General features: G+C 38.8%; 1 protein-coding gene across 1 annotated transcript; it reads right to left on the reverse strand.

The window, feature by feature from the left end:
* Window positions 1–15450: 15450 nt before the first annotated feature.
* On the reverse strand, window positions 15451–17567 carry LOC103449059 (WAT1-related protein At1g68170-like). Its single transcript, XM_070807793.1, has 6 exons — window positions 17377–17567; window positions 16809–16925; window positions 16410–16665; window positions 16140–16298; window positions 15771–15922; window positions 15451–15662 (listed from the first exon to the last, which is right to left on the reverse strand). Exons 1-6 carry the CDS (start codon window positions 17526–17528, stop codon window positions 15491–15493), a joined length of 1008 nt encoding a protein of 335 aa, XP_070663894.1. The 5' UTR covers window positions 17529–17567; the 3' UTR covers window positions 15451–15490.
* Between the last annotated feature and the right edge of the window lie 655 nt (window positions 17568–18222).

An 18222-nucleotide genomic window follows, 5' to 3' on the forward strand; every position in this document is an offset into this window, starting at 1 on the left:
GTCCGTGACGTGCATTTCTAAAAAGGTAGGGGTCTACTATTCACCAATCTACTTTTCGGCCTTTCATATTTTTTTAATTTCCGATTGTCGAATTAATGAATTGAAGAATATTAAAGAAAAGAAGTTAATAAAAGGTAAATGAGAAGTAAAAAGAAGTATGTAGATATCACACCTCAAAAGGGTGATGCTACCACTGTCCACACTCCATTTTTACATCTCTCATACCTTATTAATTTTCGATCGTCGAATTGAAGAAGATCAATGATAAAAAATTAACAAAAATGTGAATAGCACTCTCCAAATTGAAAAAGGGCACTTCATCGTGCAGCTAAGTTGATTAGAGCGATGTCTCTTTTTCGTAATTTAAGAGTATAGGGTATGTTTGTGCTAGTCTTCTGTGTATGTTAAAATAGAATATCGCTCGGATAAAAATAATGTAAGATTATATTGTTTATGTGTATGTATCACTTGAATCTGCGGTCTCATCTTGTAATATTGTAGTTTGACGATCAAATACTTGATAACCCTCCATTTTAGATATCATTTCATTTCTACAAAAGGGATATTGTGCAATCTTCGTATTTTTATTTTTAAGTATAAAAAGGTTGGAGTGCACGATAAGATTTTGGAATGACGATAACACCACCCTTATTGAATTGTTAATTAAATGACTAAACGATTTTCCATTTGATTGAGATTTTTTATATTATTTTTAGAAACAATGATTATTAACAAATTTACTCAAAAATGACGATTTTGATTATCATATGACATTGCAAAATTGGAAGAACAAGAGAAAAGCAAGAAAAAGAAGATAAATATATTGTGGTAACCAAGTTTACTAGTGTGCACAATAATTTTATTTTTTAAAACATAGAAATTTAGATTTCAGAATAATATTTATTTTTAGAATATCAATAACAACATTCTTATTAAAATTTTAATTGAAAAATCAAACGAATCTAATCTAATTGAGTTATTTTATTTTATTTTTAGAAGTAATGATTATTTTTAGAATTTACTAGATAATGACAGTTTCGATTATCATATGACATTGCAAAATTGAAACGATAAGTAAAAAAAGAAGAAGAAAGATAAGATAAAACTAGAAGGGCAAATTTAATTCCCCTAGCTCTGGTTGTCGGCCAAAGTTAAAGCATATGTGGTCTTTCAAAAAAAATAAAATAAAAGTTAAAGCATATGTGTTTACTTAATTTCGTTGTTATTTCGTTGTATGCCATTGCCTCTACATTTTGTCTTGGGATTACTATTTGCTTAAACTTTCACCCTTAATTGACAAGTGACTCGGTAATGAAAAGGTATAGTTGAAAAAGTTGGACTAAAAATAAAATAATGACTGGGGCTCCGACCACATGAAAGTATTATATTACGATTAACTTTTTAAATTGGTCCTTGGATTTTTATAATTTTGGTCTCTAAATTTTATTTAACGTAGAGCATCAGAATTTTGACTTAATAAGAAGAGAAACTTTGTTAAAATTGTCCTAGACATTTCTCAAATCGAACGAGAGTAGCATGGGATGAAACAAAGCAAAATACTTGCATCTCCTTTCGAAGCCTATAGTATATTGTCAAGGACAATTCTCAAATGGAACGCGAGTAACATGAGAGGACCATGTATATCACTATTATAATGTTTGAGAAATTTTATTTGAACTCAATTATCTTATCTTTACACCTAATTAAAAAAATTTGTCTACCAAACTTCCAAATTCACCCTTAAATAAATAAAAATGAAGAAACAATTTTATAAACCCAAACGCAAACAACAAAAATTTCTCTCTCTCTCTCTCTCTACACCCATTTTATTTAATCCGGTGAACCTAAACTTAACACCGGCAACCCTCTCCAAAACCGTCAACACCCACCATCCCCTTACACTCTTTTTTTTTCTATTGTTATTATATGATGAAGAAAGTACCTTCTTTTTGTTTTTTCATTTGATTGGGTTATTTTTACAAGCACATGTTGGGTGGTGTTTTATTGTTTTTGAGCGGAAATTTACAATTCTTTTTTTTTTCTTGTTAGATCTCTGTTTTTTTCTCTAACCGTTAAAAGTTTATATCGTTTTCAATTTGGTTTAATGTTCAACAAATGGGTGCTGGAGTAAAAATGCACAGAAGCCTTGCGGCTATGGGGGTTTGACTATTTTTTTTTTCACTAAAATCCAATGTGTATAACTTATCGAAATTAAAAGAAAGCAAAGATGTAAGCCAGGAATTCAAGAGATAAGAGGAGACATATGAAGAATATTAGAGAGGGATCGTGGTTGTTGATGATGTCGGAGAAGAGTTGCCATCCTTAGGGTTGGGTTCACCGGATTAAATAAAAAAGGTGTACAGAGATTATTGTTGTTTGTGTTTTAGGGGTATAAAATTAATTTTTAATTTTTATTTATTCAAGGACATGTTTGGAAGTTTGGTAGACAAATTTATTTAGTTAGGTTTAGAGATAAAAAAAGCTGGGTTCAAATAAAATTTCTCATAATGTTTCTATTTTTAACGTATATTTTAAGTTGTGACTATAATTTTCAACCCAAAATTGCAAAAAAAATAAAAATAATAATTACGTTTTTTGAGAGGAAATTACCCTCTTTTTTGTAGCGAAATGAAAAATAATAATCATATGTAATGTCTTTTCAACCTGCAGAGCCCATGTCTTTTTTGGAAGGAATCCTCTACGGATTCCCTCCACCAAATATATCCAATCATCTAATTCGGGTCTTTGAAATTTAATTAAACGGCTAAAGTTATTATAACTTTTAAATGAGTCCCCTGTTTGTAGCCGTTGGATTAAATTTCAAGGGCTCGGATTAATTGATTTGGTGAATTTGGTGGAAGGGATCCAGAGAGGATCCATTTTCGTCTTTTCTCACCCAGAAACTAATCTGAAAGCTTAGTACCCTCCATTCTTTGCATCTTCCATCTTCCCCCTCATTCCCTGCGACTTCCTTCCTTCCTTTCCTTTGTTTTCCTCTTTCCATCTTTCGCACTGCTTGTGAGAACCCACTAGGGAAATTCCAACCTGCTTCATTACCTCTTCCCCCTGGCGCTCCCTCTTCTACTATTCTCCACTTCTCTCACCTGTTTCTTTTCCCTCCCTCTTGTCTCCCTTCTCTCTCCCATTTATTTTCCCTCCTTGATGGCTGACTTTGCTCCATCTCTCCAAAGGTGATGGCCTACCCCATCTCTTCTTAGATGTGGTGAGCCTCAGTCCACGAATGTCGGTATTTGTGGGCTCGAGAAACGTTCCAATTTAGGAATTTGTTTTCCTCTCTTTTGGTTATCCTCTAATTTCTCCCTATTCCTTGTTATTGTGTTCCAGATTTTCATTAGACCCAAATGAACCTCAAATCCCTAACCCATACTACAATTTCAACCCTCAAAACTATTTGTTGTCGTCAATTGCCTGCTTTCAATTGAGAAGTCCAACCGAGCTCCTATGTCAGATGCCACCCTGAAAGCAAATCATTGCTCATTCAGGTGAAGGTGTGCGAAACCAAGAGATTGGTTTTGGAGTGGAGCTTTGCCTTGCCTCCTTTATTGGTTTTGAATTCATGTCTACTCTGTCGGCGTTGGAACTATATTCTTGCATGTCCCAATGCAGTTGATATAGATGTGAGGTTTGGCTGCTCATTTCGGTTTGAAGGTTAATTGGTGATACTTTTCAATTTTATTTGGGCTATTTTGATGGTGTATGTTTGGGGTTTAGCTTTGTTTATTACTTGGGTCTTTTAATAGTCTGTATATGGCAAGATGTAGGGATGAATAAGTGTTTTTTGTGGTGCGGACTTGACGGTGTGGGTTGTCAACCGTTATTGGTTTCCAGAAAACTGTGGCAAGTCATTCGTCACCTAGGCTAGAGTTTCTTTACTAGCCACCTTTGGATCTCTTTTTGGGTCAAAGCTCGTTTATGTTTTTTCCATTTGTGTAATATTTTGTATTTGCTACAATGAAACCATTACACATGCTTTGTTTTCATAAGTGACATCTTATTTCTCTATGCCAGTCCTTTTTAGCGCTCGTAAGCTATAATTTGTTTGTTTCAGGCTTCGCTTAATGAATATTCTCTATTGTTGATGCACAAAACCGGAAGGTCTTAGAACAACAAAAATCCGACCGTGAATCTACAAGAAAGTAAAGAATACAAGATGTATCGTGGTTCACCCCAATGTTTGGGCTACGTCCACACTGATATTGATATTGTTTCACTCTGAATGGCGAATATACGAGAAGGCTAGAGGCAATGTGCTCTCTAGCCTATTTTCTGTGTTTGCCCTCTCTGAGATGTTTTCTCTCTTCCCATGGCCTAAACCTTGACCTCTTCTAATGAGAAGAGTGAGGAATCCTTTTATAGAATAAGGGCTCCTCACTTATTACATATTTGCCCATTCATTTATTACATAATTACATTTGAGTCTCCCGAGTATTTATACGAGGGCTAAATACGGAGGCCCTAAATATGGTACAAACAATAGTCCCCTAAGTCTTCAGTCAATATAATATGTTGGTTGGAGACTTAAAATTCAGTCTATGTGTGGGCCGAAGTAACTAGATGTTGTCTAAAACTGATACTCGATATGAGGCGTTGCTCAATGTGAAATGATGCTCAACTAAAAGTAGCACATGTTGCGAGGCTGTTTGGCTTGTGGCTTATGTTGCTTTGGTTGGCTCGGCTTGTGGCGTTGAAGGTGAGAGAGTCCCTTTTATAAAATAAGGGCTCACTCCTTAATACATAAATGATGGGCTAGAGTTGATGCTCGCAGCGAGGTGGTTGCTCAGCAGGCAGCGATGCTCTCTAATGATGGTGAAGAAGTCTCTTTTATAGAATAAGGGTTTGTTCCTCAATACATAAGTGATGGGTTAGGAGTGATGCTCGCGGCGAGGCGGTTGCTCAGCTGGCGTCGATGCTCTCTAATGAAGGTGAAGGAGTCCCTTTTATAGAATAAGGGTTCGCTCCTTAATACATAAGTGATGGGCTAAGAGTCTCTCTTTAATGAAGGTGATGGAGTCCTTTTTATAAAATAAGGGTTCGTTCCTCAATACATGAATAATGGGTGTTTTCTAATGAAAGTGAGGGAGTCCCTTTTATAGAATAAGGGTTCGCTCATCAGTACATAAATAATGGGCTAAGTCCCCCAAGTATTTTTCATGAGGCCCAGTTGCGGAAACCCAATATATGGTACATAGTGTAGTCCCATAAGTCTTCAATCAATAAAGTTTGCTGGCTGGAGACTTCAAATTCAATCCATGTATGGGCCGAAGTGGCAGTTGTTTGGAGGCGGTCTTTGTATACCATGCACTAAAGCTTTGTAGGTGAAACTTTGAAAGTGAAGTTTTATAGGTAAGGCCTTGAAAGTGAAGCTTTAAAGCTGGAGCTTTTGTAAATGAAGCTTTGAAGTCGGAGCTTTGTAAATGAAGCTTTGAAGTCGGAGCTTTGTAAATGAAGCTTTCGAAGCTGGAGCTTTTGTAAATGAAGCTTTCAAAGCTGGAGCTTTTGTAAATGAAGCTTTCGAAGTTGGAGCTCTGTAAATGAAGCTTTCGAAGCTAGAACTATGTAAATGAAGCTTTCGAAGCTGGAGCTCTCGAAGCTGGAGCTCTATAAATGAAGCTTTCGAAGCTAGAGCTCTGTAAATGAAGTTTTCGAAGCTGGAGCTCTATAAATGAAGCTTTCGAAGCTAGAGCTATGTAAATGAAGGTTTCGAAGCTGGAGCTTTGTAAATGAAGGTTTCGAAGCCAGAGCTCTGTAAATGAAGCTTTCGAAGCTAGAGCTTTGTAAATGAAGCTTTCGAAGTTGATTGACATGAGTGATGCTCATGAACGTTTATGTTGATTGACATGAGTGATGCTCATGGATGTTGACATGAGTGATGCTCATGAATGTTGACATGAGTGATGCTCATGAATGTTTATGTATGATTGACATGAGTGATGTTCATGAATGTTTATGTATGATTAACATGAATGATGCTCATGTATGATGGTGATTGTCATAAGTGATGCTCATGTATGATTTTTTGGAGGATGGGTTGTACTTTTGATCACCTGGTTGGTGATAATAACGGCAGGCTGCTGAATAATTTTGGAGTACTGGACGTACTTTTGATCATCTAGTTGGTGATAATAGCGGCAGGCTGTCGAATAAGTTTGGAGTATTAGACGTACTTTTGATCACCTGATTGGCGATAATAGAGGGTGAACCTTAAGTGTAGGGATTGAGGTTGGAGTTTGAAGCCATAGGGCCTGGCTCTTTTGGGCATATGGGCCTTCACCCTTCACATAACATTCCAGCCCACTATTTTGGGCTTGCCGACATTTTGCCCTTTTTTTTTTTGGCATGCTGCCTTATTTCTTTATTTATGAATACCTTCTGGTGGGGTTATACAGATGTCTCCAAAAGATAAGAAAAGTAAATCACATCATTCAAAAAAGCTGCCGGGACTTGGCAACAGCGAGATTTCTTCCTTAACATCAACCTCAGCGGTCTAGCTGTCGGAGGAAACCTTTAAGTGGAGGCAGGTTTGGTCAGCAGGCATGGTCTCTCAAGTAAGAACCCATTGTATGTTTCAAACCATTGAGGTAGACTCCCCATGACTTGCTGCTATGAGATTTGTGAGAGTAACGACAAAAAAACGACAACTAATTTTATCTGGTTGTAGGGATTTGAGGTGGTTCGAGTATTGAAGAGATTTGAGATGGTGATGAATTGATGAGTCATTTGATTTTTTTTTTTCTTTCAGGCAAGGTTCGATGGATGGAAGAGAGATAGATGAGATTAAGAGAGAGTGTGTGTCTGTGTCTCTGTGTGGGTTAGTGAGAGGAGAGAGAAGGAAAGAATGTGATTGTGTACTTTCATATTGAGAAAACATCATGATGGGTTTCTTTCATGGCCAACAATATCAAAGTGAAAAGTAACATCATGATGGGTTTCTTTCATAGCCGACAATATCAAAGTGAAAAGTGGAGACTTAATAATAAAAGTGTACTTATCTTAAATCTTTCCGTGGGTAGTAGGATAGTGGGTTGTATCATTAAAGTTTCATCATTTTCTGGTAGTACGAATCAGTGCTGGCATCGCTTTGATTTGATTCCCAAAACCCATTGCTCCCACTATCTATATCCATCATCAAGTATCGAGAGGGCAAAGTGGGGCCTAGGAGGGTCGTTCAATCCGTCATTGTCGCTTGGTTGGGCAAAATCAAGAGGGGTTGCTTCTAACATCAATGGCTTGCCTGGTTGCTGCAGTGAATTCTAAGCCTAATTATGGTGCTTCATGAGAAATTGAGAAGAGACAACATTTAGCTGAGAACCCCAACCAATAACACCAATTTGCTTAATACCTTTGAAAGCATCGGGCAATAAATGGAACAGATCTCTTCTTCCTCGCACAATATACTCCTCATGACCAGCGAGGTTGATCTTCTCCTTGGTAAAAACAGAGGTCTCGAAATCGAGAGAATGATGGGACTTAATGGACGGCAGTGACACCATGCAAGCTCTGAGAGCTGAGCCAATGTCGGAGACAATACCGCCGCGGTAGCTTTGGCTCTCAGAGGGTTAATGTGCTTGGAAACGGCAAATGAAAACCCTAGACTGGAGAGAGTCACCTGGGTTTTGGATGTTGACGATGACTGGGGAGCAGGGCAGTAGGTGGTGTCACCACCATCGTCGACGATCGGATCGGGTCCACCATTGGGGCCCCAGTCGAGGGCGCGCTCAGTACACCACCAGTACTCTTGGAGGGTCTCGCCCTTCCAGGCGAATACAGCGGCGTTGTCGCGAGTGATGACGGCGGCGTGGTCCTGGGTGGAGAAAATATTGCAGGAGCACCAGTGGACCTCGGCGCCGAGTACGGTAAGGGTTTGATGAGGACGGCGATCTAGATGGTCATGTGGAGGGATCCGGTGATGCGGGCCCCCTTGAAGGGTTGGGAGAGTCTGAATTCGATGCAGCAGAAGACGAGGGTTTCACGGACAGTGAGGTGAAGGTAGAGAATGTCGTCTTGAGAGACGAAACCGGTCCTATGGAGGATGACTTTGGTGAGGGCTCGATCGTTGGCGATGATAGTGCCCTGATGTTTGTGGGTGAGCCTACCGGCCAGAGCATTGAGGAGCGTTGATTTGCCGCTTCTTGATGGGCCGAGAATGGCTAGGATTTCTCCAAGGGACATCATTCTTGTGATTCTATGCAGGATTGTCCGTTCTTGTTTTTCTTGTCTAGGCTTATCCTTGTGACCAAACAAACACCATCTGTACTTTGATTTGTTGTCTATCTTCACTTTGTAACACATGTCCACGAACTTAAGAGTGATAGGAAAGCAATTAGTGGAAGAGATTAAGGAGGGCAAATGATTCGATGATTGATTTGAACCGTTGGGAGTTTGATTTCTTGGGTTTTTTGCAGATTCACAGTGGATATTGTGGTGAGATGAAAAAATGAAAAAGAACCGACAAAGCTTTTCATGTCGTTTCCCACAGACGGCGCCAAATGTTGATGCACAAAACCGGAAGGTCTTAGAACAACAGAATTCCGACCGTGAATCTGCAAGAAAGTAAAGAACACAAGATGTATCGTGGTTCACCCCAATGTTTGGGCTACATCCACATTGATGTTGATATTGTTTCACTCTGAATGGCGAATATACAAGAAGGCTAGAGGCAGTATGCTCTCTAGCCTATTTTCTGTGTTTGCCCTCTCTGAGATGTTTTCTCTCTTCCTATGGCCTAAACCTTGACCTCTCCCAATGAGGAGAGTGAGGAGTCCTTTTATAGAATAAGGGCTCCTCACTTATTACATATTTGCCCATTCATTTATTACATAATTACATTTGAGTCCCCTGAGTATTTATACGAGGTCTAAATACGGAGGCCCTAAATATGGTACAAACATCTATCATTGAAAAAAAAAACCCACGCTTTTGATTTGTTTCTCTAATTTTCGAAGGTTAAATTAATAAATATAAAATAATTTTTTTTGAAAAAAGTTGCATTACATATGTGGAGTTGGTTTTTGCCCTCTCTCGTCGGCAAGCTTTGCTTGGAGCTTGAATTAACCACCACCGGTGCTTGCACTACCAAATTTTATTTCCCCGACAAGAACATGTTAGAATATAGGTAGGAAACTAAATATTATAGAAGGTTTGTAGTGTTTCAATTGACATAGAAATGTCTTGCTAAAAAGCTTAAAACTATCATAATTCTAATAGGACAGTAAACTAGGATTGATCTATTATAAATAGTGGCCACGTGACAACCCATCCCGATTTATTTTACGAAATTTCAGAACGAAGGTATATTGGACTTTTCGCGGGTGAAAGATTTTTTGGGTTTTGCTTTTAGGCCTTACTTTGTGAGCAGGTGAGACCCATTTGCTTTTGGTTTCCTGGCCTCCCTTATCAATTTTTTGCGAAGTGGCAGTTCCTCCCACTTCCCCTTATTCTCTTCCCTTCCTGCGAATTCATCTTCTCCTCTCTCTTTCTCTCTATCTCTCTCTCTCTCTCTCTCGCTCTTTCACCCTCCATCTCTGCAACTCTCTCTTATTCTCCCAAACTACACACACACACACACACAACACCACCACACTACCCCACCATCTCTGGCAAACCCATGAACCACGCCTCAAATCACCATCATCTTTTCTCTCTTCTGTCTCTCTCATTCTGGTCATGGTAGCACAGTGACTGTGCTTGGATTTTCCCAGCGAGCTTCGCCGACTTCGACCAAGGTGAGCACCCTAGATATCTTAGATTTTGTTTTTGAGTAGTTTAGGGTGTTTTGAGGCATTTTTGGGGTGGTTTGAAGGTAGAGACAACTTGGAGGTTTATATTCCCATTTTTCGACGAGGTGTCGTGACTTGCAGATGTTTTCTGATCATATTCTGGCCATGACCCTTGCTTCATGGGCTTCATTTTGGTATTTTATTTGGTGACTTTTACTTGAGTTTGGAGCTCCATCGGAGCTCGGAACATTTTGTCTGTTTTCTCCTTTGATGGGTCCGGTGGCCCGTGAAAGTAATCGGGCCGATTGTGACCCACAATCTAGGAACCCAACCCAACTCCAGGCCAAATCCTTTGGGCCAAGCATCCCAATTGACTAGGCCCGACCCTTTTCCTAAGCCCTTAGCCTTAGTTAACCCTTTAACCCATTTGAGATATATATATCTCTCTCTCACAAATGCACCACCACCTCACTTTTAAATGGCCAACCAATCAATTACTAAATTGATATTGGCCTTTTCATTGCTGAGTGTTACTTCGACCGAACCTCTCCGATGGTGGCCTCCAAGGAATTAAATATCGGTAATATCGGAAATATTGGTAATCCAGAAACACGAAAATATCGATGGAAATATCGGGATATTATCGATATCGATAAAAATAATATGGAAACCACGGAAATTGTAAGAAAAACTTGGAAATTTTTATTGAAACTTTGCAGGATGTTTATTTAGTCAATTATCTATTAGTTTATCACAAAAAATTGGAAGGAAATGCATTGCATGATGGATTTAATTGATTTAAGTTGATTATATAGCGAGCTGGCAAACATTGTAAATGTAGAAAATATGTAGTAATTAATGAAAGAAGTTTAAACACACCATAATCATTTATATATAATGAATTAGTACAATATTTTACACTTTATACATTGCATGGTAAGATACATGAGTGACTTAGTACCACATAGAGTTCCTATGAGGTTCAAAATTTTCACTATCTTCGTCATCTCTATGTGTAGAGTAAGTGTATTTTAGCATATTTTCACAAAAACATAAGTGATATGGTGGTCAAGGTGTTGAAGGAGTAAAATGGGAGGGTTCGAATCCTCTTGGTGTTTTTTTAAATATAGAAATTTATCCTAGATAATAAATATTAGCTTGCAAGCCTTGCAGACATATTAACAACCATATAAATATTACAGGCTGAATATGTAATTACAAACACATCTATAGCGAGTTGGATAAGGTCTAGGTGTGTAGTTGACAAAGGGAGGGGTTTGAATCCCCTGGTGTTTTTTTTTCTTTCTTATTTTCTTTTCCTTTTCCTTTTTTTCTTTTCTTTTCTCCTGCTTTTCAACTAAATAATTCATAATTTAAATTTATATAACCTTTATATATATATATATATATATAATATATCTCAAACTTTTAAAATTATAAAACACCCACGTAGTGTGGGTGGATCTCAAACTTGGACAACTTTTTAAAATACAAAGAACCCACTACGTGGGTTTTCATAATTAAAACATGACCACAACTCTTTAAAATACAAAGAACCCATACGTGGGTCTCTCCCCTACCTCGAGACCCCATTTCCTTCTCTCACTCTCTTTTCTGCACTGTCTATCTCTCTCTTCTCTGCACTGTCTTCCTCTCTCGAAAGTTCGAAACCCTCTTACCTCTCTCCTTCTCTTGCCGTGACCACACACACACGCAGCAGCACCATCTGCTCGACTCGAGCAGATCGAGGACACCACCATCATCACACATCATCAGTCTTCTCTCTCCCGCCTCTGCGAGAATGGCGGAGCCCATAACTCTCCGGCGAGTCTTCTTTGATTTTCCGGTTAGGTAAGTCTCGGATCTCTCTCTTCGTGTTAGTGTGATATGCTGCACTGCCCTTCGTTCACCACCGCAGAAAGAACAGATAGGGAGCTTGTACTGATCTAGGGAACTATGGCGAAGGTAGCGCATTCGTCATCGCCGTCGTCGCCATCGCCGTCGGTGGTCATGTCAACTCCCGGTCCCTCACCTTCTTACCTTTTCGATTGATTCATGCATATGAATTGTGGTTGTGTTTTCAATCGCTCTGTAGCTTAGATCTTGATCTTAATCATGTTTTTGCAAGGTTTTTGGGATGAAATCGGCTCGGGAATCGGCACACCCATTTCCGGCGTTCTTCTCCGAGTAGCCCAGTTCCAAAAATATCCCGATAATTTCATAAATATCGCGATATTTTGACGAAAACCCTTTGGATACCTATTAAAATATCGGTCCGGCGAAAAATCGATAATATCGACGATATATCGCCGATATTATCGGCATTTTGTTCCATGGTGGCCTCTCATTGCTCGACCTTGATTGCAAGACAGCATCTGAGTTTAAGATCCTTGACAAACTCCAGCTAATGACTGTTTCACCAAAGAAGGATATCCCACGTGAAAGCCTACCACTTGAAATGGGTGGCTTTTATTTATATCACGAACCTGCCCTTATCTCCTAAAATCATATAATATTTTGCATGCCATCTTTTTTGGCCAAAAAAAATATGATTACACCAAAATTTTCTCTTCCTGACAAATGCCACCGAGTGGACCAAATGCTGATGAAAAGATCCTCAGCCAAGAGATAACAACTGGCCAAGACTCTACCTTAAAAACTTGTGAAATTAATGGGTACCACTTCACCATTGAACCACTTACTGCCAGCTAGAACCACCGTCGGCTATTTAGCTAACCTAAAACACCATCAGCACCGAGATCATGGTGAGGCAGCACCTTTAGACCGCCCTCTCCATCTGGTCGAATAGGATAAAGAAAACGGGATTGAGAAAAACTTGATACTCAGTAGCTCGGTCTACCATTAATTCTCGGCCATCGCTTCAGTGAATACTGCTTTTTGCCTCTTTTTCCCTACTTTTCTGCAGTAGACAGTAAACAAAAAAAGCCACATCGCATGCTGACTTGCAGTACAAATATATGCTGCATATATCTTTCCGTTCGTACCACACGTTGCCCTCTGCGAACATGGTCCTCCTGTTACCCTTGCTCTTGATCTTGTTACATAAGGAACTTCCAACTCTCTCATGTGATTCCATGTGCTATGAAAATTTGATTTTCCTCTTTTTTTTTTTTTTTTTTTTTTTTTAACAAGGCAAAGTAGTTGAAGCGTTGATGACTGGGAAAACAGACAAATCCCACTGATTGCATGTTGAAGTCCAAGGCCATTATGCACACCTCATACATCGTTGTTGATGATTGGGAAGAAAGACAAATCCCACTGATTCCATATGCAAAGTTCCATCAATTCCCCTTAATACTGTCAGCGTCTTTGCCTACCCTGCTGAGCTTCTCAAGCTTAACCAAACCGCCACCAAGTCGGTGCTTACAAATAGCAAGAACATTCACATCTTCCTAAGTTGTCATCGAAAGCAGCTGTCGAGCTCGACAAGTACAAACATAACTCGGCGAAAACAACTCTGCCGAACGAATCCTTCAAGAGGCACCTAAGGTGGCTATTTGTCGTCCTCTCAATAAGTGCACCTATACATAAAGACCTAATAATCATGTTTCCAAACGTGTGGGACTCGACCGAATGTGATTTTGAAGACTAAAGAGAATGACACGATCACTACGACCGAATACCAACCAACAAACCTCACCGCTAAACACAAATATTTATTTGGCGAAAAACATCCTGATATATTTGGTCCCTTTTCTTTTTGGCTTTTGACATGTACTGCCTTCACCGAACTTAAGCCATCTAATCCACATGCTAAGACAACTCGACGAGGTTAAAAACAAATTTTAAACGCCGATTATATCACATGGTCGCCCCTTTATTTTCTTAAGTATCGGCCCATAAAGCCGAATGGTCAAGAAAATAATTTATTCATATATATATATATATATATATATTAGCATATGAAAATAAAAAGCCGAATGGTCAAGAAAATAATTTATTCATATATATATATATTAGCATATGAAAATAAAAGTGACTAAACTTCAACAAGGAGGAGGCCAATGATGCTTTATTCCGAGCTAAGATCTTTTTATATCAAAATTCTCAATTTGATTTCGCTCTAGGCCAAATAAAGAATCATCTCCAAATACTTTTGACTTGGCGAAATATTTTTCATTATCGGCCGCCGAATGTGTTGGACAATTATTAAGCCCCCCAGGCATGCTAATTTCGGCTTTTAACTCGAACAACTTAGCTGAACGAGGTTTCTCCATATCAGCTTTATCGCCAATAATCATGTCGATTGGCGTAGTTTCAGCGTCTAAGACCATGTCACCAATTACTATATCAACTGATGTGGTTTTATGGTCTAGAGCCGTGTATCAGACTTATTCGTAATTGGAACATTCCTCTGACGAATCACTTTCGAAGTCGATTTTTGACTTAGAAACTTGAACCTTTTCTTCTAGGCCCACCACACTTTCAGTCTCGACCAAAAAAACAGGTGGCCTAGGTTTTTCTTCAACCGTCTTGACAATTTTCTTAGGTCGAATTTTGATTGTGGCCGGAGCGAAAAATTGCCCCTCGACCTTCTAATCCAACCATTCCTCAAATAGAATTGATTTGTAGTGGGGAAAATGTTCTCCATCTAGCCAGGCATTAAATCGAGCCCTGTCTTCATTTACCCATTGCTCTTGCAGGTAACATGAGCTTTTATTCTCAACATGTAAGTGGATGACTTTTGCATCTCTCAATGGCCATAAAGAACTTTCTCCACTTCCAAAGATCTTTTACTTTCCTCATTGTGTTTTTCCAATTGCCCTAGGAGCTCGTACAATCGGCTACATGAAGCCGGATAGGAATCTTGATATATCATATGAACTTCGTAGTTTTAGCACTGGGTCCTACTGGGCGTGCCAAAATGTTGACCTTAAAAACAACCAAGCCTACGTGGCGTACAGGCCGAGTAACTAATGAGCTAACTACATCATTTGGTTATGTGCGGGGCGCGCCAACTCGACTGCCGATGAGTAAAATGTGTTGATGTTGAGTTGAGCGCGTTGCTGACTTCTTGATCTTGCGACTGTGACCAAGGAAGGAACACGTCTCGGCTTTCGGGTTCCAGAGCCTGAAGATAAGGCTGCTAGTTTTGCAAAGTTCAATATCAGATTCTGCTTTCAATGTGCCGAATGTAATAACCTGGTAACATCTCACTTCACTGAGAAGGCTGATAAGATGACCTCTACCAACAAGGACTCGAAAATCCTTGTCGACCAAGACTTGGATAGGTAATCAGTCGACTTCGAAGCAGTGCTGTTTATCCAAACTGAAGATGCTCCGCGATCGGCTGACTCTACAGCAACAATGTTGTTTATCTAAATTGAAGATGTCACCGGTTGCCTTTACATTGTTGTGGAGTAGAGATGGAAGCTTTAGAGAACACGTGTCTTGAACTGAATAGAAGGGCCTGCGCTTACCACTAAAACACATATCAATCTTGTATTCTGTCATTCTACCAAAATTTTCCAGTAAAGTTGGTAAACAAAAGTTCTAGTTTTTTATGAAGGTTTGAACATTAATTTGCAGAAGAAACAGAAAAGCAGATGAACAACCGAAGAAAAGAAATGCAGGATTGTAGAGGAGAAAGAGTTGTTTATCATCCACGTTAAGCTCAACTGAATGAGCATTACAAACTTTTGTCCAAGAGTTGCTACAGAAGCTCTCTTAATAGAAAACTAACAACCTCTCTTAATGGAAATCCAACTAACATAATCACTCTTAACAAAAAACTAATTGATTTCATCACAAGTACTATCACTGCTCACTGGCAATGTTGCTACATCAATAGAATGGGACTCTTCAAGTAGTGATGGTGGCTGTTCTATCATCGTCTTCAGTTCCTCTCTTTGACTCCACAAAACCATATATAACCCACAGATGATTAAAACCCCTCCTAATATGCTGCAGGGCATAAAAAAAATATAGAGATATTAGAAATATTTCTCATGCAGTTTTCTGTTTTTTTTTCTCCCTTATAATTTAACCAGAAAATAGAACAAAGTAAAATACCTTCCTAAGTGTAACTTCTCATCTAACAACAAAGTCGCAGCTAAGGCCACCAGCAGAAGGCCAAGAGGGTTGAAAATAGCCACAAACAAAGGCCCTCGCATGAGCACACACCATGCGGTCAGAGTAAGAACCAATCCCGAAGTAATGACTCCCTACATCATATAAAACACAGGTGTGGAACAGCTTAACCTATAGTCTTGACAAACTGAGGATGCTAAGCTAAATACAGAGATAAGGCAGGATATGGAGAAACTGTAGCTCACAAGGATTCGCAGCAGAAAATTGCTTATGGCTAAATACAGATAAGGCAGGGCATGCTAAGCTAAATACAGATGGTGCAAAGAATAATTGCTTAGTCAGTCATATTACCGAATACACTGCCGTGAAAAGTTTGATGCCCCAGCCCAACTTCCACTGACTCCAGTCCCTCTCCTTGCAGAGGGCAAAAGCAGTAGACTGGATTGATGCCATGATAGACATCAGGGCCGTACTTGAGTACTGGCAAGGGTAATCCCTAGTCATTTTTTTCTGTATTGTATATATACCAAGTTAATATTACAACACAAGTTAAACAAATCATACGGATTAATTTATGAATCCATGGCTGGTTACTATTATACATATTAATATATTAATAACCTGAAATATCAGCCACAGTGCAAAAGAGATGCTACTGCAGAGTGCTAAGACGGAGCCCAGCAACTGAGTGCGAGTGTTTCTGTGCAAGACCTGGCTGCTTTGGTGGGAATATTTACGTAAAAGGTTTACGTCCGTCGACCAAATGACAATCTCGTGGCCTTTGTAGAAAGTGAAGATCATTGTCCCTCCTACACAAACCAATGTACCCACAACTTTTGCCCTACCCGCGTGTGTCCCAAGGGCTAACTTCTCCATTCTGAGATTTAATTTTAACCCGAATTTTCATATTAGTCTAAATCTACATATTTGAATATGAAACTGCTGTTTAATTAATTAAGTAATTACTTATGTACAAGTATGTTTAATTAATTAAGTAATTACTTCTGTACAAGTACGTACCTAAAACATAATGCTATGAGGAACGTGATGACTGGAATAAGGTTATTGAAGGCTACGGCATATGTTGCCGATGTTAAGCCTAAGCTCTCTATGTAAAAGTTTTGTGCCATGGTTGCCCTGCAATAATTCAACGTATATAGAAGTACAAAAATAAAAATAAAAATAAAAACTGAAATACACTAATTATGACTAAAACACATCAAACTAAACTTTAATGTTAGAAATTCTTGTTTATCTCCAAGGTATATTATAAAAGAGCAAAACAAAAAAAACAAAAAAAAATCATGCTCGGAAATACAAAATAACCTAAATAGAGTAAGATATGTGATTAATAAAGAAACACAAAAGGGAAATTTAACTTTTGAATATGTTTTAGCATTCTTACCCCAATAATCCGGAGATAAAACCTTGAAACAGGATACCTAAGGTAAGTTTGGGCCTCTTCCTGTTATTTTATAAGTTAAATAACAACAATTAGCTAAATGAAATGAGGAGAGAAAGAGAGAGACAGAGATAGAGAGCATATTATCATATATTAATTTCGAAGAGATCATGATCATTGATGAACCTTTCAAATATAAGGGCAAGAGGAAGCATAAGGGCTGCAGAAAACATGTTACGGTAGGCAACAAGGATGGTGAAATTCATTCCAACCTCTGCTACCAGTTTGTAAGATATATTCATCCCTACATATGACGCCTGAACCACCAGCATCATCATCACTGGCTTCAACCCTTGCACTACACTAGTACTACAACACATCAGTTTCTGCCCCATCCTATCTCTCTCTCTCTTTCTCTCTCTCTCTCTCTCTCTTTCTCTCTCTCTCTCTCTCTCTCTCTCTCTCTCTCTCTCTCTCTCGCCGTCCCTCTATCTATCTAAGATATCCTGCTAACCCAGCCAAGTTTCAAATCCTTTCTACATTTCCGAAATGAGAGTATTGGAGTCGTGAGAACTAGCTAGCTAGCGCTGTGTTATAAGGGTGAATTATCTGACAGATGCCAGTGTTGGACCCACTTGTATTGCTGAAAGAACCATGCAAAGTGAATTCCTTCTCAAAGATTGCGCGTGTATTATACTGATGGTCACAGTTATTTTTACGTCGTGTAACAACTCTCTACTTTTTCGTAGTATCGTATTAAAGCTTTTTTTATAAGAGAAAATTTTCAGTGTGTTCGAAATACGGGGTTCCATAAATTTTTATGATGGATGAATTTTCAACTCGTCCATTTTCCAATCTTAATAATTGAAAAGGTTTCTTAACTTGTGTTCATTTAATTTGGAAAAACCTTTCCAGAGACAAATAATAATTTGAATACCCTTCTGTCAAATTTGGAAGGTCTCAAGGTTCCATTCTATAAGATTCAATTTAAACTAGTGAACGATAATAATTCAGATATATATATCCTCCTCA

This window comes from Malus domestica, chromosome 11, assembly GCF_042453785.1.
Source record: "Malus domestica chromosome 11, GDT2T_hap1".
Lineage (NCBI taxonomy): Eukaryota > Viridiplantae > Streptophyta > Magnoliopsida > Rosales > Rosaceae > Malus > Malus domestica.

Bases quoted from the DNA above. Each gene is read 5' to 3' on its own strand.
- LOC103449059 (XM_070807793.1), bottom strand. From the start codon at position 17,528: ATGATGATGCTGGTGGTTCAGGCGTCATATGTAGGGATGAATATATCT. The intron at 16,299-16,409 runs GTTATTAATATA...TATACAATACAG, and splicing joins CACTGTGGCTGATATTTCAG to AAAAAAATGACTAGGGATTA. The intron at 15,663-15,770 runs GTATTTTACTTT...TATGCCCTGCAG, and splicing joins GAGAAGTTACACTTAGGAAG to CATATTAGGAGGGGTTTTAA.